Below are 20492 nucleotides of genomic sequence, written 5' to 3' on the forward strand. Positions count from 1 at the left end.
ACTTTACCAAAGCGCAGTCTTTCCCGTGGAAACTCCCATTTTGGGTCATAAGGGAGCTGCGTTGGGTCTATGTAGGTATAATTGTTGCCATCAAAACTGTCAATCACCTTCCAGTGGATTTCATATTTAGGCTTCTAAAATCACAAGCAGAAAATACAAGCTAAATAAGTTGAACCAGAACGTATTGCTATGGTGCTTCTAAATATGTGAATGATGGTTTAGTACCTGCATGTATTTGTAAAGCAGAACCACCAGAATGAAGCTAAGCAAAACAGAAGTGGACACAACCCCAGATAGCAGCGGTGTGAAGAGTTTATGAGGCACGGTTCTCTCTTGATAGACAAAAAACATATCAACACATTCATCAGTATATACACACATAAATGAACACAAGAGAACAACCTACAAGTTCTTGAATTTCAAGGTCACTGCTTAGTCCTATTTGAAGTTCTACTGGCAAAAAGGCCATATTTTGTACTGTAAAAAATGTAATGACAAAAAGTCTAGACAACAATTTTTTTTATGTTGCTTTAACCTATTTTAATAAGTTAGTCGGGTTTCAGCTAAATTTAAGTTATATAAAGATTGACTTAATGTTTTTAGTAGGTTTAGTTTGGTTTGGTTGATTGACGTATGTTGAGATGACCAGAAAAGTTTAATTGATTCAACTTAAAAAGTCAGCAAGATTTGTTTTACACCCAGCTAGCTTACTTTTTCAAGTTTCAGTTTTTTTCAGCAGTATCAAAAAACCTGAAACTTGAAAAAGTAAGCTAGTTGGGTTTCCATCACCCTCTCCTCAACTATTGTGTGAGAAACAGGTGATGAAAATCGCTTAATTTGCAAAAAAATAGTTTTGACAAAAGGGTTAATTCTAATTATGGAAGATGGAAATGCATTTTTCAAACAAACATTGACTGGCGTAGCGAACATTACACTCACATTACTCAATTATGTTTTTCTTCTTTACTGTTGGTCACTAGGTTACCAATATTATAGCCAGCCGCTCAATGCACTTTTCACCTAATTGACATTTGGGATTTATATTTTCTCTTATTTTTTCCTAACTTTGAAAAGATTCAATTCATGTTGGATGGAAACCCAGCTACAGTTTAAAATATAGGATTCCTCACAGTTATTGGTCATTAAAGAATGACCCTTTCGGCCATAGCAAGAGATCTTGATTTAAAATTATGTGATTTCTACATTATTGCACCTACAAAAATACAATGTCACAAAAACACTGGTTGTCTATAAAAGACAAATGCATGAGAGGACAGAATAATGTAGAGAATCTAAATGGGTAATCAGTTCAACACTGCAGCCGCAATTGCTCAACAGCGGTCAAGATCTGCTCTGACATGCATTTTCAGTTGTTTAAATTAACTTGGACATAAAGCCATTCTGCACTGACCAAACTTCTCACAAACAGAAAGAATAAAAAAACAAGACTGAACTTTGCTGAAGAACAGGTGTTGTGGATGAAAAAACTGTTCTGAAGTTCACTTTAATAATGAAATCAAGTGTTACAGGAAATAGATAATGGTTAAATCGGAAACATTTTGTTAATTGTCAACAAACTGGAAAAACACTGAGGTGCCAAAAACACCAGTGCATTTTCTAATTAGAACAAGTTTTGTTACAGTTATGCCTGGAGTCCACACTAAGGGCTCATTCACGCTAAATGCATCTTTGCTTCTAAAAATGCTTGACATCGTCACATGACGTGATATTATGAACGTGATGCAATAACGACAATAATGGTCCCATTAGAAATAAGAAAATAATATGTTATGATAACAACTTGAAGATACATCAAATAAATAAGAATATCTGGATACAGCCACAATGAGCGCCTCATCTGCCATGATATAACTGCAAATAAAACAGTTGTCATGCAACTGTCCACTATAAACACAAGCTTGCAATGGTTGCCCCCCTCCAAGCTTTTCTGATTGGTTCACTGCTTTTGGACCTCACAGTGATGTGCTGTAATGCGTATCAAAGTTGAAGATATTTCAAATTGACACACTGTCTAAAAAAACACATCGTTCTTAGTTTACTTAATTAATTTAGTTCAGTCAACTTATTAGGGTTTTCGGTGTAAAAATGTTATGGATGCAAATGTTTATCAGAAGCTACTTCAGAAACATGCATTTCTTCAAGCAACAACCATTGCTGTTCTGTAGTTTTGATCACTTTCTGTTAAACAAAATAAAGGGTTTTTGTTCAATAAGCATGGTATAGCCATTACTAAAATTCATATTTTAAAGACTTTACAATATTTCTGAAAAAAAAAAAAAAAAAAAAAAATTGTGCAAAAATTGTACTTCAATTGATCTCCACTATATAAACACCACATCAGTGTTTATAACAGTTACAGTTTAAATCCTCGTAAATCAGCGCCATATTAATAAGGCTAGAACTGTGTGTGAGTGTTTTAAATCGGTTGTTCAGGGGATTTTAAGAGCTTAGCGTCAATATCAAATCCTAATGTGCACACGCTGCACAAAATAATAATCCCTCATATCTGTCAACAAGCTCAGTGTGTGTCTGAGAACGCTGAAGGATTATCCCTTACCAGCTGTGTGTGTGTGTGTGTGTGTGTGTGTGCTTGTGTGTGTGTTTGGGTGTCAACAGGTTTATGTCTAAACTACTGCTCTCGATAACACTGAATGACATACTGTGAGTGGCCAGTTTCAGCTATTTTAGTGTCTGGGGTACATATGCTAAGAATGAGCTGAAATAAGTTTTCTCAATCAGACCTCCATTTGGAGACACCCTTAACGTTAAAATGCTTCTTAGGTTTGGTATAATAAAGATTAAATGTACATTTTGACTGTAGAATTTAAGCATACATACTGTTATTGATGGTACACTTCTGTTTGTTTTGTTTGTTTGTTTTTCTTTTCTGGTTTTAAATAAGTCTGTTTTACTGACTATTATAAACAATATTGCTCATTCAGGTAGTTTTGACGTCATTGGATCTCATTCACTAAGCATGTGTGCGTACAAATTTGTGTGTTCAAACATTTTCATGAACAAATCATAATCCATCAAATCTTTCTTACAAAGTGGGCATCGGTAGCCTTGCGGGCTTGTGTAACTTATCTGATCCCGTTCCCCTCTCTTTTTTTTTACTTCCCTTCCTGTCTAAATCTGTCTAAGAGCAATGAATGTCAAAAAAGAACTTTCATAGTAAAATGTATTACAAATTTAAAAAAAATTGGAGCAGCTGAAATTTTGATAACCTGGGCCATTTTAAGCACTGTCTTTATTAATTTTTTGTAACTTTTAACATTTAAAAAAAACATACAAATTTATATATATTTATATGTATTTACCTTTTTTTATATAAAAGGTATCAAAGCAATGGTATATTAATAACAGGAAGATGTATCAGCTTTCTTTAGAAATCCTAGTGGATTCCATACATTGTAATATGTCATTATTAGTAAATGAGACCTCACTCTTTTGTGTGAAATAAACTACATTCAGCATCATTCTAAAGTAAAAAAAGATTAAATAGACAAAGCCCCTATTACAGCCCTAATGCAAATCCATTGCTGTTCATTTTGTTGCATTAGAGCAAAAAAGCTTTCTGTATTAACAGCAAGTAGAAAAAAGAAAACAATATGAAATTGCATCCATTTTCCTACTAAAATCACTTGAACACACATCACACATTAATTGTGACTCGTGAACTTGTAAGCAGCAGCTATCCAATAGCAGCATTTGGCTTTGAGTTTAATCTGTATAAATATTTTTCACTTGGAGTCCTCAGACTGAACTTCTATATTTGTAATTTCCATTATAAAAACAAGAAGTGAAGAAACTCACCACTAATTGAAAAAAGGGTGTAGGCCTGTTCCCCTTGAGCACTTGCCACACACTCAAGAGTGTGAAATTTCCCTTTGCTGATATTAAGTCGACTCTCCACCTCACTTCGTCCAAACTCTGACCCCGATACTGTAATAACAGCAAACTCCTCATCTGCTTGTGTCGCATTCAACAGGTGGGAGCATCTGCCATGGAGTATAAATTATATTTAGAGCTCACAGAATATGACAAACATGCTTTTTTACACTGCAAGACACTGCAGGTGAATAGGGTAAAACAATTAGTTTTAAACAACTAACTGACTCCATTAGGATTTGCAAACTATTTTGTATTGCAAGTTTTCTAAAATGTTATTCTAAAAGGATCAATTATGGCAAAGAAAGCATTCTTGCAAGACTCCTAGAGTTTATCAAGATTCTTTGAATTCATCTTCAATGTCTCTTCTATCTTACCCCAGACATGCTCAATAATGTTCATGTCTAGTGACTGGGCTGGCCAATCCTGGAGCACCTTGACCTTCTTTGCTTTCAAAAACCTTTATGTGGAGGCAGAAGTATAAGAAGGAGAGCTATTCTGCTGTAGAATTTGCCCTCTCTGATGGTTTGTAATGTAATGGGCAAGACAAATGTCTTGATACTTCAGGCAGTTGATGCTGCCTACCACTCTACAGATCTCTCGCATGCCCCCAAACTGAATGTAACCCCAAACCATGATTTTTTTCATCACTAAACTTGTGGGTTCCAATAGGTCTTCTGCATTATTTGTGATGACTGGGATGCAGTTCAACAGATGATTCTTCTGAAAAATCGACCTTCTGTTACTTTTCCAAATGATCAAGTCAATCAAGTCAAGTTATTAGTTGTTGCGCTTACAAATGGGATCAACGATAATACATTTATCAAGTAGTGTAGTGTCTTTCCTAATAAAAAAATAAACACTTTTCTGTTTCCTGTCTTTGTGAGACTCCAGTCACAATGATTTGTTTACTCTTCTTACATAACGTAAGTGTGAGTGGCTTATATTAGTTTGTCTGTGATTCATACCGAGTATGTGGTGGCTCGCAGTAATACCAAGATATTTTGGGGACAGGATATCCTGAAGCAACGCACCGCACCTGTCCATCAACAGGCCCTTCCTGGGAAACTATCACTGGTTTACCTGAATGAAAGGTTTAGTGTGTTAATAAAAAAAGTTTTTAAAAAGGAAAACAAAGTAAAAAGCATGTATCAGAATTAAAATATTGCAATTCTTTTAAACTCACATATAACATGAACGGTGAATGACTGATTGACAGACTCGTATTTGTGATTGGCTGAGAAAGTGTAGATCCCGCCTTCTGATCCATGAACTCGAACCAGCCTCAGTTCACTGATGTACCTGAAACATTCCGTCAAACAACAATGCACAAGGCTTAAAAATGCTAATATTAGAAATCAGGTTAACGTGATTAAGAACAGAGCTAAAAGATGGAAAGTGAGTTTAACCTCACCTTAAAGTGTAACCCTGTATAAATAAAACTGTTCCTAGTATTTTAAGCAGCATGCATTTTTTGTTAATGGTTAACATTTAATTTAAAAAAACTATATTGTACTATAATGTGTCCCTACTCAGGCTTTCTGCAAGTTTCATCAAGTCAAATTTAATACTTTTTAGGACCCTTTTAAAACCTTTTAAGACCCTTTATACAAGGCTAAATTACTACTGATTATTTCTAATGGCCCAGGTTGGCCAATGGATTTTTTTTATTTTTTTGCTTGCTTTCAACTAAATGTAATTATTTCTTAGCGACATACTTTAATGTGTCAAAACAAGAAAATTTCAGTTGTATACATGTTTTTCAACATAATATTTTGTTTTTGACAAAAAATGACAAGTTTAACATTGTTAAAAGCATATTTATTGGAGAGACAATTACATAAATAATCAAAAATATATATTTGTTGGCTTGACAACAGATTGACTATAAATTCTATTCAACCTAATGCGTTTCTGTAATAAATCCTTAAGTTTCATGCATATTTATAAATATTCCCCTTACTTCTGTTAATAGTTTTTGTATGAATGAAAGATAACGTAAAGGGATATATTGCTAAATTGATATATTGTTTTAATCATGAGAACTGTGAATTTGTTTTTAGTTTTCTTTCCCTGGGAATTAGGGAATTCATTTGGAGGAATTACTGTAAAATATTTCTAACAGCCATTGTAAATTGTATTTATTTGCAATATAAATAGTAAATATAAATTTAAATATTAAAAAAAAGGTTTAATTAAGATGGATTGTTGGTGATTGGATGGATGTTGGTCGGATTGTGTAGCTTTCCTTGAGCAGAGGAAAATTAAGACTTGTTAAAAAACTATTTAAGAACACAACACGTATATTCACATAGTCACATAACACAATATTTTAGTAAATTTAAGACTTTTTAAGGCCTAAAATTTTGTTTTTGAAATTTTAGACATTTTAAGACTTTTTTTAAGACCCTGTGGATACCCTGCTACTTCAACAATGTTTCTATAGTACTTCCTGTTATTTATATTATATGCATAATTTTACCTTTTAATGGCATTTGCCATCAGTTAAAATGCACTTTCTGTTCTGCTAGGTACTTGCAATCTACTAATTAACAATCAATCTAATGTTCATTATTTTCTGTAATGCACTAATAAACATTAGACTTTCATATATTTTAGATTTATGACACACAAATGAAGTAGTTCAAGCCTTTTATTGTTTTAATATTGATGATTTTGGCATACAGCTCATGAAAACCCAAAATTCCTATCTCAAAAAATAAGCATATCATGAAAAGGTTCTCTGAACGAGCTATTAACCTAATCATCTGAATCAACTAATTAACTCTAAACACCTGCAAAAGATTCCTGAGGCTTTTAAAAACTCCCAGCCTGGTTCATTTCACAAAACCGCAATCATGGGTAAGACTGCCGACCTGACTGCTGTCCATTGACACCCTCAAGCAAGAGGGTAAGACACAGGAAGAAATATCTAAAGGAATAGGCTGTTCCCAGAGTGCTGTATCAAGGCATCTTGGTGGGAAGTCTGTGGGAAGGAAAAAATGTGGCAGAAAATGCTGCAAAACGAGAAGAGGTGACTGGACCCTGAGGAAGATTGTGGAAAAGGACAGATTCCAGACCTTGGGGGACTTGCGGAAGCAGTTGACTGAGTGTGGAGAAGAAACATCCAGAGTCACCATGTACTGGCGTGTGCAGGAAATGGGCTACATTCCCCAGGTCAAGCCACTTTTGAACCAGAAATAGCGGCAGAAGCGCCTGACCTGGGCTACAGGATGAAAGAAAATTTTGCATGTCATTCGGAAATCAAGGTGCCACAGTCTGGAGGAAGACTGGGGAGAGGGAAATGCCAAAATGCCTGCAGTGTCAAGTACCCACAGTCAGTGATGGTCTGGGGTGCCATGTCACCTGCTGGTGTTGGTCCACTGTGTTTTATCAAGGGCAGGGTCATTGCAGCTAGCTATTAGAAGATTTTGGAGCACTTCATGCTTCCTTCTGCTGAAAAGCTTTATGGAGATGAAGATTTCATTTTTCAGCACAACCTGGCACCTGCTCACAGTGCCAAAACTATTGGTAAATGGTTTACTGACCATGGTATTACTGTGCTCAATTGGCCTGCCAACTCTCCTGACCTGAACCCCATAGAGAATCTGTGGGATATTGTGAAGAGAAAGTTGAGAGGTGCAAGACCCAACATTCTGGATGAGATTAAGGCAGCTATCGAAGCATCCTGGGCCTCCACCAACACCTCAGCAGTGCCACAGGCTGACTGCCTTCATCCCATGCCACATTGAAGCAGTCATTTCTGCAAAAGGATTTCCGACCAAGTATTGAGTGCATGACTGAACATAATTTTGCACTCAGTATTTTGTACTGTCTATATTTTGCACTGTCGTTATATTTGCACTCTGTATTTTTCTCTGTCTGTATTTTCTACTGTCTATATTTTGCACTGTAGTTGTATTTACACTGTCATTATATTTGCACTGTCTGTATCTTGCACTGTGGATGTATTTGTATTTTGTACTGTCTGGAGCCAGCACCTAAGCTTTTCACTCATAATAGCACACGTGCTGCTGATGTTGTGACAATGAAAGTAATTTAATTTGATTTAAATTATTAGAAGGTTGACTTTTTTTGTATTAAAAACACTTTTCTTTTATTGGTCGGATGAAATATGGTAATTTTTTAAGATTTTTGGGTTTCATGAGCTGTATGCCAAAATCATCAATATTAATACAATAAACTACTTCATTTCTGTGTAATGAATCTAAAATATATTAAAGTCTAATGTTTCTCAGTAGATTACAGAAATTAATGAACTTTATCACAATATGCATAATTTTTGAGAAGGACCTATATATATATATATATATATATATATATATATATATATATATATATATATATATATATATATATAGATTTTTTTGACAAATCAATTGACTATTCAAATAAATTAGAGTTAACATTTACCTGTATGACTAATTGTTTTTTAAATATTCCACACCAAATGGTTAAAAATTGCATAAATTAAAATTGTTAAATTCAAATAAAAAATATTAAATCCCTCATTTCTTTGTCAGGTTTTTATTAAGGACTGTGAAACAGCAGAACCATTTTTACATTTCAATTGAAATAAAAAAATTAAAAATAAAATAATAATAAACCACAATATAAATGTATTAAATCCATAATTTGTATGTGTGTGTACCTGTATTGTTGGTTGTGCAGTGTAATGACATGCTCAGATGTGTTCTGGAGCTCCTGGTTGTTATAAGTCCAGTAGACGTCGTTGGGTTTGGGGTATGAAGTTATTTCTACACTGAGGGTCAGACTTTCTCCCTCTCGCACCTCCACCACCCTGTTCTCTCCCTCTGTTAGGTTAATGAAACCACGCTCTGCCACACGCACACGCATACACACACACACGCACACACAAACACACACACACACACACACGCACACAAACACACACACACACACACACACACACACACACACACACACACACACACACACACACACACACACAGATTTCCTGTTGTTTGCCAAGGATGTGTCTTTTGCTGAAAACTGTCATTTAGCAAGGTGAAGATTAATCAACATTAATGAATCTCTTAATTGAAATGCTGGACTTTCATCGCTAATTTTAATAATTTGCCAAAATCTATTATGTTCATTTTCCTTCAAGTAATCTGTCTTGCACTTTTTGCTCAGGTTAAAGTCAACACTAATTAGAAAGCTAAAAAAAAATTCAGTTTAAACCTTTATTTCACAATTCTCACCGTAAACCTCCAGATTGACAGCAGCCATGGAGACCCCCTTCTCATTCCTGGCATTACAGCGATAGGATCCCGTGTCGTTTATCTTCACAGATTGGATCCACAATGTTATTGATCGCTGATATTCTCTAGATCCAGGCTGAATGTTTGATTTATGGCTTTCCAGTGCTGTCTAAATCATTATTGAGAACAACAGTCCAGGTTAAGTAGCATGTTTACAGGAAACAGCTTGAGTGTATGCAACAGGTGTTTGTGTCTAACCGCTTCAGAAGGGATTGTCCATCTCAGGTGGAAATCGTGGTTGATGTTGACGGCGCTGCAGCTGAGCTTAAACTCCTGGTCTTGGATCAGGATCACATTTTCATTTCTGGAGAGGCTGATTGCTGGCACGGACTCTGGTGCTGTTTTTGAGGGAAACAAACATGTAATAAAACACAACACAAAATGTTTTTTATAGAAATATTGAGATATACTGTTTACAATTGGAAAATAAGTTTGCATATACCATGCAAAATAAAAGTTTAGAAATTTAACAATATAAGAGGCATCACAAAATTTACATGTTCTTATTATTTTTTCATTCATTCATTAATTTTCCTTCTCTTATTTATCAGGGGATTGCCACAGTGGAATGAATCGCCAACTTTTCCAGCATATGTTTTACACAGCGGATGCCCTTTCAGCTATAACCCAGTACTGGGAAACACCCATACACCTATTCACACACACACACACTTATACACTACAGAGAATTTTCATTCACCCAATTTAACGAAACCTGTGCACCCGGAGGAAACCCACGCGAACACAGCAAGAACATGCAAAAACCACACAGAAATGCTGACTGGTTCAGTCGGGACTTGAACCAGCAACCTTTTTGCTGTGAAGCAACAGTGCTAACCACAGAGCCGCTCCTTTGTTATTTTTTATTGTTTTTTTATTATTGTTTTGTTCTGAATGAGTTATTTTAACAGATGCTAAAATTTACGCCAAAGGGAAAAAAACAACTGTTTACAATAAATTAACATTATGCTATTCATGCACAACTTATAAAGGTTTACAAATGGGGTATTTTTATAGATTCAGGTATTATCTGTTGACTTTTATACATTTTGTGATTTGTTTTTTAATTCTGTAAATATCAGACGACTTTTAAAAAAATATATATTTTATTATAAATTCAGTTAATATCAGTGGACATAAATAAACGTTATGATATTTTCATGTAAACATCTTTTATATGAAATTCTTCATTCAGGACAGAACTAAAAACTATGTAAAAACAATAATAATAGCATGCAATTTTTATGATCACTCTAATTACATTATGATTAACATTGCTCAGATTCAGTTTTTTTTTTTAATTATGACCAAAATTATATATATCATACCACTTTTTTTATATATTAAAATTATAAAACTAATGGATATAATTTTAAAACAATTAAGATGAAACTCACCAAAGCTACATATCTTGATTAAAATACAGCATTGTGAAATATTACAATTTGAAATGATTTTCTGCTTTGAAACTGTGTTGGCAAAGCTGAATTTCAGCAGTCTTCAGTTTCAGGTGATCCTTCATAAATCAGTATAATCAATGCATTAAATACTTCTTTAAATATTTGTTTATATGTAATTATTTCATCATCACACTTTAAACAGTCTGTTTGCTTCTCTTCTCCAAAAACTCTTCTTGCCAAATCGCTGAATGCCTCCTCAATTATAAGCGAAATAAATGTAAATGCCTCTTTTTATCAGCTCTCTAAGATTATTTTCTTCAAAGTAATTCACAAAAAAGTGACCAAAATGATGCAAAAGTAAACATGCACAAAATCATATTATCATGCATAGAGAAAACTAGCATATTTCCAATTTTTAATTAACATCTGTACAATACACTATTTAACTTATTTGTTAATTCTTACTTAGTTGTTTCGCTTTCTAAGAGAGAAAATTCAAACCAGTATGGCTACCTTTCTTCTGTGTAGCACAAATAAAAACATTAATGAATTGTTTGTCTACACACTATATTTATATTTTAATATTGATAATAATGCTTTTTTCCTGCACAATTCAAGTGAATAAATGATAAATATATTTCTTGGTAACACTTTATTTTGATGGTCCATTTGAATATTAGTAGACTGTGTGCTTAATATCTGCTGATACGCTCCTTTAAAAGACATTTAACTGACTATAAGAAACTTTGCAAGTACACGTCAACTTACACTAACCCTAACCCCAACCTAACAGTCTGCTTATAATCTAATGAGAATTAGTTGACATGTAGATGCAATATAACAAACGGACACTCAAAATAAAGTGTGACCTATTTCTTTCCTTTTTCTTGGTGAACTATGCATTTAAGAGCCACTGCTTTACCACTCACTCACCTAGCCGCACAACCAAGTTATACTCTCTGGATTTGACAGGTTTTTGATCCAGTTGTCCGGCACAGAAGTAGCAGCCCTCAAAGGCTTTGGACACATTTCTGATGGTGATTCCTCCCTGAGGGTGCGTGATGAAGGTGAGAGCAGCTGGTAGGGCAGAGCCATTACAGGTCTGCAGAGACAAGTGACTGACAGCTGGGTCTGTTACTAAACAAGGAAGAGTGATTTCCTCTCCTTTTCTCACTTGAAGGTCGTTCACCATGCGCCGAACAAATGCACTGCCCAGATCTGCCAGAGAAAGTAAATGATGAGACATTTTATGTAGAAAACAGAAAAAAAATGCAAATATAGAGAGAACTTGTGCTTTCGTTAGACATTGTTGTGCAAGAGGTGTACATTTAACTGCTTAAATACCTATATCATTCAATGACGGTTAACAATAGCAAAATATAAAAGACTTTAAAACTAATTTACACTAAGGTGTGGTTTGAGTACACAGCTTAAGGACCTGCATTTGTGCTTTTAACAAAAGACCTATTCAAGTATTAAAACTCTTTTATGAATAAAGTGTATGTGGGTATTGAGGCGGCCAAAGGACAAACAAACCACTCAAATCAAAGAAAACTGTGTAAACATTGTCAAATTTTCAGGGTTTTTTTTTTCAAAAGTTTCCTTAATTCTAGGGATATTTTTATAATTCCCTTGTAAAATGTATTACTTTGATTAGTTCAAATAGAATTTATAAACTGATATCAGCAAACTGTTTATTCATTCATTTTCCTTTGGCTTAGTCTCTATTTCAGAGGTCGCCACAGGGAATGAACCGCCAACTATTCCAGAGTATTCCAGGACAATTTAGCCCACCCAATTCACCTGTACCGCATGTCTTTGGACTGTGGGGGAAACCGGAGCACCCGGTGGAAACCCACGCGAAGGCAGGGAGAACATGCAAACTCCACACAGAAACACCAACTTAGCCGAGGTTCGAACAAGCCACCCAGCAACCTTCTTGCTGTGAGGCGACAGCACTACCTACTGCGCCACTGCCTCGCCTTGCATACATGTTATATTATATATTTACATTTTTCTAGTGGTATTCAAGATGTATTATTATTACTTGTTTTATTTATTTATTTATTTTTATTTATTTATTTATTTTTTTGGCAATTTGGTACTAATCTGCTTCCATTCAGTGGATTGTACTTTTAAATACTTCATTTCAAGTATAGAATAAAAATGTATATTTCTATATTTTATATAAATAAATGCTTTATAATAAAGCTATAAATACAGTTTATTAATATGAAATCTTAATTAAAAAAATCTTAAAAAGTAAAAAAAAAATTTTCATTTAAATATAAAAATAGTGCAATTATTTTGTAAAAATTATTATAAGATTGGCGACACACTGGCGCAGTAGGTAGTGCTGTCGCCTCACAGCAAGAAGGTCGCTTGTTTGAGCCTTGGCTGGGTCAGTTGGTGTTTCTGTGTGGAGTTTGCAAGTTCTCCCTGTGTTCGCGTGGGTTTCCTCCGAGTGTTCCGGTTTCCCCCACAGTCCAAAGTCATGTGGTACAGGTGAATTGGGTAGGCTAAATTGTCCATAGTGTATGAGTGTGAATAAGAGTTTATGGTTGTTTCCCAGAGATGGGTTGCGGCTGGAAGGGCATCCACTGCGTAAAAACATGCTGGATAAGTGGGCGGTTCATTTGGCGAACCCGGATAATTAAAGGGACTAAATCGAAAAGAAAATTACTAAATGATTGAGTATTATACGATTAAGGTTTTGTTTGTCTCATTTTGGCTACACAGGCAAGCAATGTATGATTTAAGCCTATAGCACAGGTTTTTTAATTTCACAAAATCTCCCGTTGTATTCACTAAGCGTACCAAATCAATATAAAGAATCTGCATCATCATATGAGAGGTTCAGAATTCAGTCACTGAACAAAAGCTTTTTGTAGTGACTAATCTAAATGCCTTTGATTCATTCACTGTCATTCATTGCATTAATATTGGAACAGAAATACTGAAAAGTGATTGTCATGCTCAGTGCTCTAGACAACATCTCAAAAGAAATCGAATGCAGCATGTTCAGAACTTTTTGACAATTTTGGTACCATTTTCATTAATTCATTTTCTTTTTGGCTTAGTCCCTTTATTAATCAGGGGTCGCCACAGCGGAATGAACCGCCAACTCATCCAGCAGAGGTTTTACGCAGTGGATGCCCTTCCAGCTGCAACCTAACACTGGAAAACATTCACACACTCTTGCACACACTCACATACACTACGGCCAATTAAGCTTTTTCAAGTCACCTGTATCACATGACTTTTAACTGTGTGGGAAACCGGAGCACCTGTAAGAAACCCACGCGAAGACGGGGAGAACATGCAAACTCCACACAGAAATGCCAACTGGCCCGGCCGGGGCTCGAACTAGTGACCTTCTTGTTGTTAGGTGATTTTGCTACTCACTGTGCCACCATGCTGCCGGTACCATTTTTTAACACATTAATTAACTCCTGAGCTGATTCAAACTCACCTTTCACATAAATGTAAATGGAGCTCTTCTCTTCAGTTTCTGTGTTCTCACAGGTGTAATTGCCCATATGCTGCGTTTCTGTGATGTTGAGGAGAATGACACTGGCTTCATCATCCTTTAGCTCTCCTTCAATTCTCCGACCTTTATCCCGGAGCCATCGCACCCTGCCTGCGTTCACATCTGCATCATCGTGACAGCGGAGATACAGTTGTTTACCTTTAAGAATCACCAGATGGGGGGCATCAGGAGTGATAACCGGTTTAGACCATCCTGGAACACAAACAAACACAAATCAGTTTACCATGCATACAAGGTCAGGCTAATCAACAACACAGCACACGCTATCAGTTATCACTTTGTTGACAGTCAGGAAGATGAGAAGGGCTTTATCGTAGATAAAACCCTCTAAAAACATGCAGTTATTAAAGCACTACTCTGCTCTGAACTTTCTAATTTTGACAAACTAAATAAAATAATAACTCCTTGATCCCATAGCATGTAAAATACAAGAAAAAATACAAATTGTGCAAAACTATGACATTAAACCTTAAAATAAAAGGAAACAGCATTTTTACTTCCCTCTCACTTTCTCGTGTTTGACTGTATTATCTTACATAATTTATTTAAATATATTTAGAGCAAGTAATTAAGTAATCGTTATTAATTCAAGACGTGTTTATTTACATTTCATACTTTTTCAAAAGTATGTGTGCCTGTATGTGTGTGTGATAAAAATGTAATGTAAGTACTGTTATTTTAAACGTTGTGGTGTTGAAGAACTTATGGGCAGGGATTTAATTATTGTTAGAAATTGCATCCTAAAAAGCAATTAAAAACAAACTTGGTCAATTGTCATTTCAAAGTATGTATGCAAGCAGTTCATAGATCATTTTAATAGGATAAAATTTGAAAATAAAAATAAAGTAGGAATAGCATTTAATTTGTATTGAACTTACTGAATTTCCTTGGCTAAAGATAGCTAAATGAAATTGAGTTAGAACAACATAATTTGTTTGCCTAAATTCAGCACATATAAATTAAGTCTAACTTAATCTGTTAGTTTAAATTCAACCCAAACAAATTAATTGCAGCAGCTTGTCTTAAAAAAAATGAGTAAATCTAATGAATGTTTTTTCAGTGTAGGCTATATTGCAAATGGCACGTTTTTAGAAGAGCATTCTCATATTTATCCTCATATTTATATATTTGCAAACAAATTTTTCAAAAAATAAACTCATAACAAACCCAGTAAAACCAGAACTTTCAAGTCTCTTTTTTATTTATTCCATAATTGTATAAATAAAAAAAACGATTTAATGTGGTGAAATGACCTTTAAAGATAATTTTTTACAATGATTACAAACTGCTATTTCAAACAATTATGGCTATTCTCCCATTATCCACAATGACTAATCTGTTACCTCACCATGATGCATCGAGATGAAGTTTGTACGGGGTAATTAGTGACTAAGGCAGGCAAATTTCTAAGGATTGCCGTTTCCCGCTGGATTAAAACATTCATCAATCGCTCTCTCTCGCTCTCAAACACACAATGACAACAACAAAGACGAAAGTGAGCGCGCAGAATTTATAAAGAACAACTCGCATTTTGAAGATTTACTGTACTTATTTAACGTAGCCTAGTGTTCATAAAACTTGTCTTTTTCTTTCAGCCTATGAATAGCCAACTAAAATGAAATTGTAACACCGCCAGATGCAAAACCTGGAGTTGAGGTAAAGTTTTTTAAATGGCGAATGTTGAAGGTAAAGTGGTTTGTATTTAAATATGCTAAATGAAAAACAATGTAAATCCTCATGGATGGCTATGTAAAACACGCAGGCCATTTCAAGACACCTGTCGGCGGAAGGTAGGCTATACCTTCATCTGTTGCTTCTTGTTACAATCCATCAGATAACGTTAACGTTAGACGAGTAAACAAAAAGGCCGTTAGTTAAGAACATGTTGTGCTGATATTTCACTGTTTATTGTGGTGATTGTGTTGACGTGTTTATTAAATTAGCCGTTAGTTCAGTGCTGGAGTCAATTGACTTATACGACTCTAATTACACGCTAATTAATTATTGACATATAGCTAACAGATGAGATACGAGCGATGTAAGTTACGAGTTAATTAGACATAATAATTAGTCAAATCAATATATCACTGATTATGGCTAATATCATCTTTTTAAAATACATTAATTAATGAATTATATATATTTTTTTAAACTAATTAGTGGACATATTATCGAGCACAAATTAACAGATGGACAAACATAACTCTCAACGGCCATCATCTGCATCTGTCGTCAAAACAGTTGGCTCATTCTCTAGATATTAGCCTAATCATCTGCTCATAATTCATTATACATAATGACAGATGAGCCAAAGGGAAAATACAATATAGCTAATAAATAATCAAATCAGTTATAAATAAACTACAGGAGAATTTGTATGTTCTTACCTTCAGGTAGGGCGAATAAAAGTAGAACTGTACGTAGAAACCACGAGTGTCCCATACTGTCTGCCTGTGTGTGTGCGCGTGTCCGTGCATTAGTAAGACTGATCCACAACTGACTGTGCGTCTTCAGTTGCTCTGTTGCTCTCTCCTTCTTTCTCTCTCTCTCTCCCTCACACACAGTCTCACTCTCACTCTCTCTATGGCAGGCCGTTTTAATATTTATTCACTTGGGTAGGGTAACATAACAGTAAACATAACAATTAAAATTCTTTACACCAAACCAGCAGTTAGCAATATCACTTTGTAAAAAAATAACTCTTTGTTCAAGGGCCATTTCTCAATATGTGTCCTTTTCTGTACTTTTGTTTTTGTATTTTCGTGAACATCATAAACAACCACCGAAGTACTGTTCCAATTCAAAATACACAACTTTTCAAGTACAGTCAAAGTCCTCAAATGTGTTCTTGCTCTGTGTCTTTTGTTGAGGATAACTCAAGAGGTGACTTGTGCTAACTTTCGACAAACATGGAAACCAACTAGAAAAAAGTTATTAAGTTGCTTCACGAACAGAACACGTTATTATCACTTGTAATCCACATCTATACAAACTTCGGCATGCTACATGAACGCATTGGATTTGCTGTTTGGATAATAATACAGGTTCGCAAAGTCATTAACATGAAAAGGTATGCATAGTCATTGTCACGTTTGTATTTGGTGCTTCCACATATGTGTTGCTGGCAGTGGCGGATTTAGGCAAGGGGAATATGGGCGATCGACCAGGGCGCCATCTTGCTGGGGGACGGCACGGGGAGAAAAAAAACGTGCCCGAGTAAAAGCTTTGAGATACCATGTACTTCATGCAGGTATATTGATTCAGAGTGTTAATCCCAGAATAAAGACGTTAAGGGCCATTCACATTTAGCGTCTTTTGTATGTGCAAGCTTGTTACTCTCGATGTGCAACTGAAACAACGCTGGTGAAATCAAACTGACACATGCACGTGGAAAACGATTCCTGCGTGCCTCATGCAATCCCAGTTGTTTACAGTCACGCCAATAAAATATGCGTGTCTACGTGCTGTGAAATGGGAGTAACTGGTGTAATTTTTAATTTTTTGCAGAGGTGTCGGCATACGAGTTTTGCAACTCAAGAAAATTTAAGTTTATATTTGCTCTTATTTTGACTAAACATGGCTATAAAGCAGAAAGGAGGGATAATGAGTGAGGTATGTTATGCAAGTGATCTTTGCACATCACTCCAGTTGTGTCTTTCTGTACATTGTTTTCCAGTAACATTTAGGATTGATTTCTGTTATTTATTTAGAATAATAATTGTATATTAATAATAATATTGTCGGTATATTGGCCAGTACTGGGTTGCGGCTGGAAGGGCATCCGTATAGGGTGGTTTGCCCAGTGTGCCATTTAAACTAGAACCACCACTGATTGCTGGGAAAGATGAGACGTATGCATTCGACTAGGTTCTACAGTGAGTCTCGAGACGGTTGAACGTGTTTATCCTTTCCAATGAACTACTTTTCTGTTGTTTTCCAATGGAAACAGGTGCTTGACGGATGTGTGTGACCATTATGCTCACATCTTGCATCTTCTAAAGCCCCGGGTCATGGTCCAGGTTTGATTCCTTTCTTTCTTCCTTTCATTTTTGGGGCTCTTCTCTCCACTCAACTGTAGATCCCTTATTTTCAATCCTTGCTGTGGCACCTGCTGTCACTCATAGCTGATCAGCATCTCTATATCTACATCTGTGTTTTCTGACTCTTTGCCAGATTATTACTTTCTATGTTGTCTGATCACTCTAGTTGTCACCGTGCTTCTATTAATATAGTATGTATGTAGTTTTGTTTAGTCGTGCCCTCTCTTATTGTGTGCATTACTTGTTCCTGGAGCTCACCTGTACTCTGCTCTGCTCGACGACTGCCAGCTCTCAAGGGTCGGCTGCGGATCTCACCCTCCAGCTGGGTTTGTCGTCTCTCACCAGCTTACCTGATCAGCCACCTGGCTCACCATCTCTGTGGGCTTCCACCCCTCTCCGAGCACTCTTAATCTCTCCAGTGCTGCGCACCAACCGACATCCTGCGCGCAGCAGCCTGTCTTTGTTGACTTTAATTTAAATAAACTTTCTTTGTTTTTGCCTGCACTCCTAGGGCCTCATGTATCAACGCTGCGTATGCACAAAAACTTTGCGTACGCCAGGTTTCATGCTCACGTTTGGATTTACTAACGGTGAAATGAACGTGGGAATGTTGCTTTTTCGTTCGGTTTTGCCAACGTAGAGTCATTAGCATAATCATACGGGGGAGGAGGCAGGGATGGGTTTTGCGCTCATGCACGTGCGCTCAGTTTCACGTTTATTCGGATGTACAAAGAGAATATGCGTGTGATTTGGCGTACGCAGTGTTTCATACATCTGAATTTTTTCCTGTGTACGCACATTTAAAGCTTTGTGCCTACGCAATGTTTGAGTATGATTTTAACACAAGTCTTCGTACATGGGGCCCCTGGTTTGTTGTTACTGTCACACATCGTGATGAGCACCATGCTTTTCAGATGGCATATCAAGTTAAAAGAACTGTACCTTTCACAAGCAGTGCCGCTCATCACTCTCAGTTTCAAATCGGTAGACCAATCAGAATGGTACGATCACACCTGAAGCAGATAAAGCGTCAAGCACGAGTGATTTACATGTTAAGTCAATGGAAGCAATGAGACATCCTAAAGCACTATTCACCTTAATAAGTCAAATCGAACGAATGATACAGCAGACATTTGGAAGACATTAACCAATTCTCATTAACCAATCTGGAGCTTGCTCTAGTAGGGACGTGATTATGATGGAGCACCTGTAGTTGGTGTCCTCAGGGCAAATACTCCTGCTGACACAGGACAACAGCTCATCAAACTGGAACTGGCTCAGTTGGAAGTACCGCTGAATGTGTCTAAAGTTTTTCAGCCTTCCTAAAGTACATAAAGCACAGTTACTCTCTTAATAAAATCCATGTCAGTCATTAGCAACAAAACTGGGGTCAACAGGCAGAATGATGCCTCTTTCATGACAATTCGAGTGACTGAATTCGAATGAAGTGAATTTCGCATAAACGAAGCAAATAAATTCCTAATGTTCATACGTCTATCTACATAACGCCCTAGAAGAACTCTGAGGTTGGGCAAGTGTTGCCAACCTCTGTTTACAGGCACTCAGTGGCTGTGTCCGGATGCATGAACGTTGCAAAGCAAATACGAAGCAAAGACGCATTCAGTGTGAATGAGCACCTATAGGAGGCTTGTTAGATTTATCATCATATTTCATATGACATATTAGTATTTTGGTGCAGTTGTCACTAACTTAAAGAAAAAATATTTTGAGATATCATAGACAGCAAGGAATAATTCATTCATTCATTTATTCATTTTCTTTTCGGCTTAGTCCCTTTATTAATCTGGTGTCGCCACAGTGGAATGAACTGCCAACTTATCCAGCAAAAGAAAACCGTCAGGAAACCGGAACGCCTGGAGGAAACCTACACGAGCACGGGGAGAACATGCAAACTCCACACAGGAATGCCACCTGACCTAGCCGAGGCTCAAACCAGTGACCTTCTTGCTGTGAGGTGATCATGCTACGCATGGCGCCCTTGTGATGCCAGCAAAGAATAAATTTACGTGAAATGTTCATTGAATACACATGTGCTCTGTTGTCTTCCCATAAGCATTAATCAGCAATTAGACACAGCCTTGTTCTACACCACTCATTGTACTGAATGACTAAGCTTTATATGTTAAGTTGGCTTGCCATACTCTGTCCTTCTTCATCTGTGCTTCATAGCTGCCAATATGAAAGATGTTTTGACCGACAGTTTTTTCGTATAGCACTGCAGGACATTATTGCGTCCAGCTGACGTGAGATAACGGGAAATCCA

The 20492-nt window shown here is 36.2% G+C and overlaps 1 protein-coding gene and 1 long non-coding RNA gene across 3 annotated transcripts in view; both read right to left on the reverse strand.

The window, feature by feature from the left end:
- The window catches only part of kitb (KIT proto-oncogene, receptor tyrosine kinase b), a 38576-nt gene extending 21910 nt beyond the window's left edge, over positions 1-16666 (reverse strand). For both annotated transcript variants that reach the window (XR_012400696.1, NM_001143918.1), the window contains 11 exon segments: positions 16556-16666; positions 14091-14360; positions 11552-11836; positions 9417-9556; positions 9159-9327; positions 8585-8771; positions 5099-5214; positions 4881-4995; positions 3838-4022; positions 226-332; positions 8-134 (listed from right to left, as the gene is read on the reverse strand). Coding sequence is in view for 1 of the 2 variants with exons in the window: in NM_001143918.1 (NP_001137390.1) it covers positions 8-134; positions 226-332; positions 3838-4022; positions 4881-4995; positions 5099-5214; positions 8585-8771; positions 9159-9327; positions 9417-9556; positions 11552-11836; positions 14091-14360; positions 16556-16610 (1756 nt within the window). In the remaining variant the exon portion in view is untranslated.
- A 1553-nt stretch (positions 16667-18219) lies between these two features.
- LOC141385547 (uncharacterized) overlaps positions 18220-20492 on the reverse strand; it is a 3496-nt gene continuing 1223 nt past the window's right edge. Inside the window, exons 1-3 of the long non-coding RNA XR_012405943.1 lie at positions 19304-20492; positions 19151-19221; positions 18220-18648 (exon numbers count right to left, since the gene is read on the reverse strand). The exon at positions 19304-20492 is cut by the window's right edge and continues 1223 nt beyond it. This is a non-coding gene — a long non-coding RNA (uncharacterized lncRNA). The remainder of the gene's footprint in view (positions 18649-19150; positions 19222-19303) is intronic.

The sequence above is a fragment of the Danio rerio genome, chromosome 1, assembly GCF_049306965.1.
Source record: "Danio rerio strain Tuebingen ecotype United States chromosome 1, GRCz12tu, whole genome shotgun sequence".
In the NCBI taxonomy this organism is placed as follows: domain Eukaryota; kingdom Metazoa; phylum Chordata; class Actinopteri; order Cypriniformes; family Danionidae; genus Danio; species Danio rerio.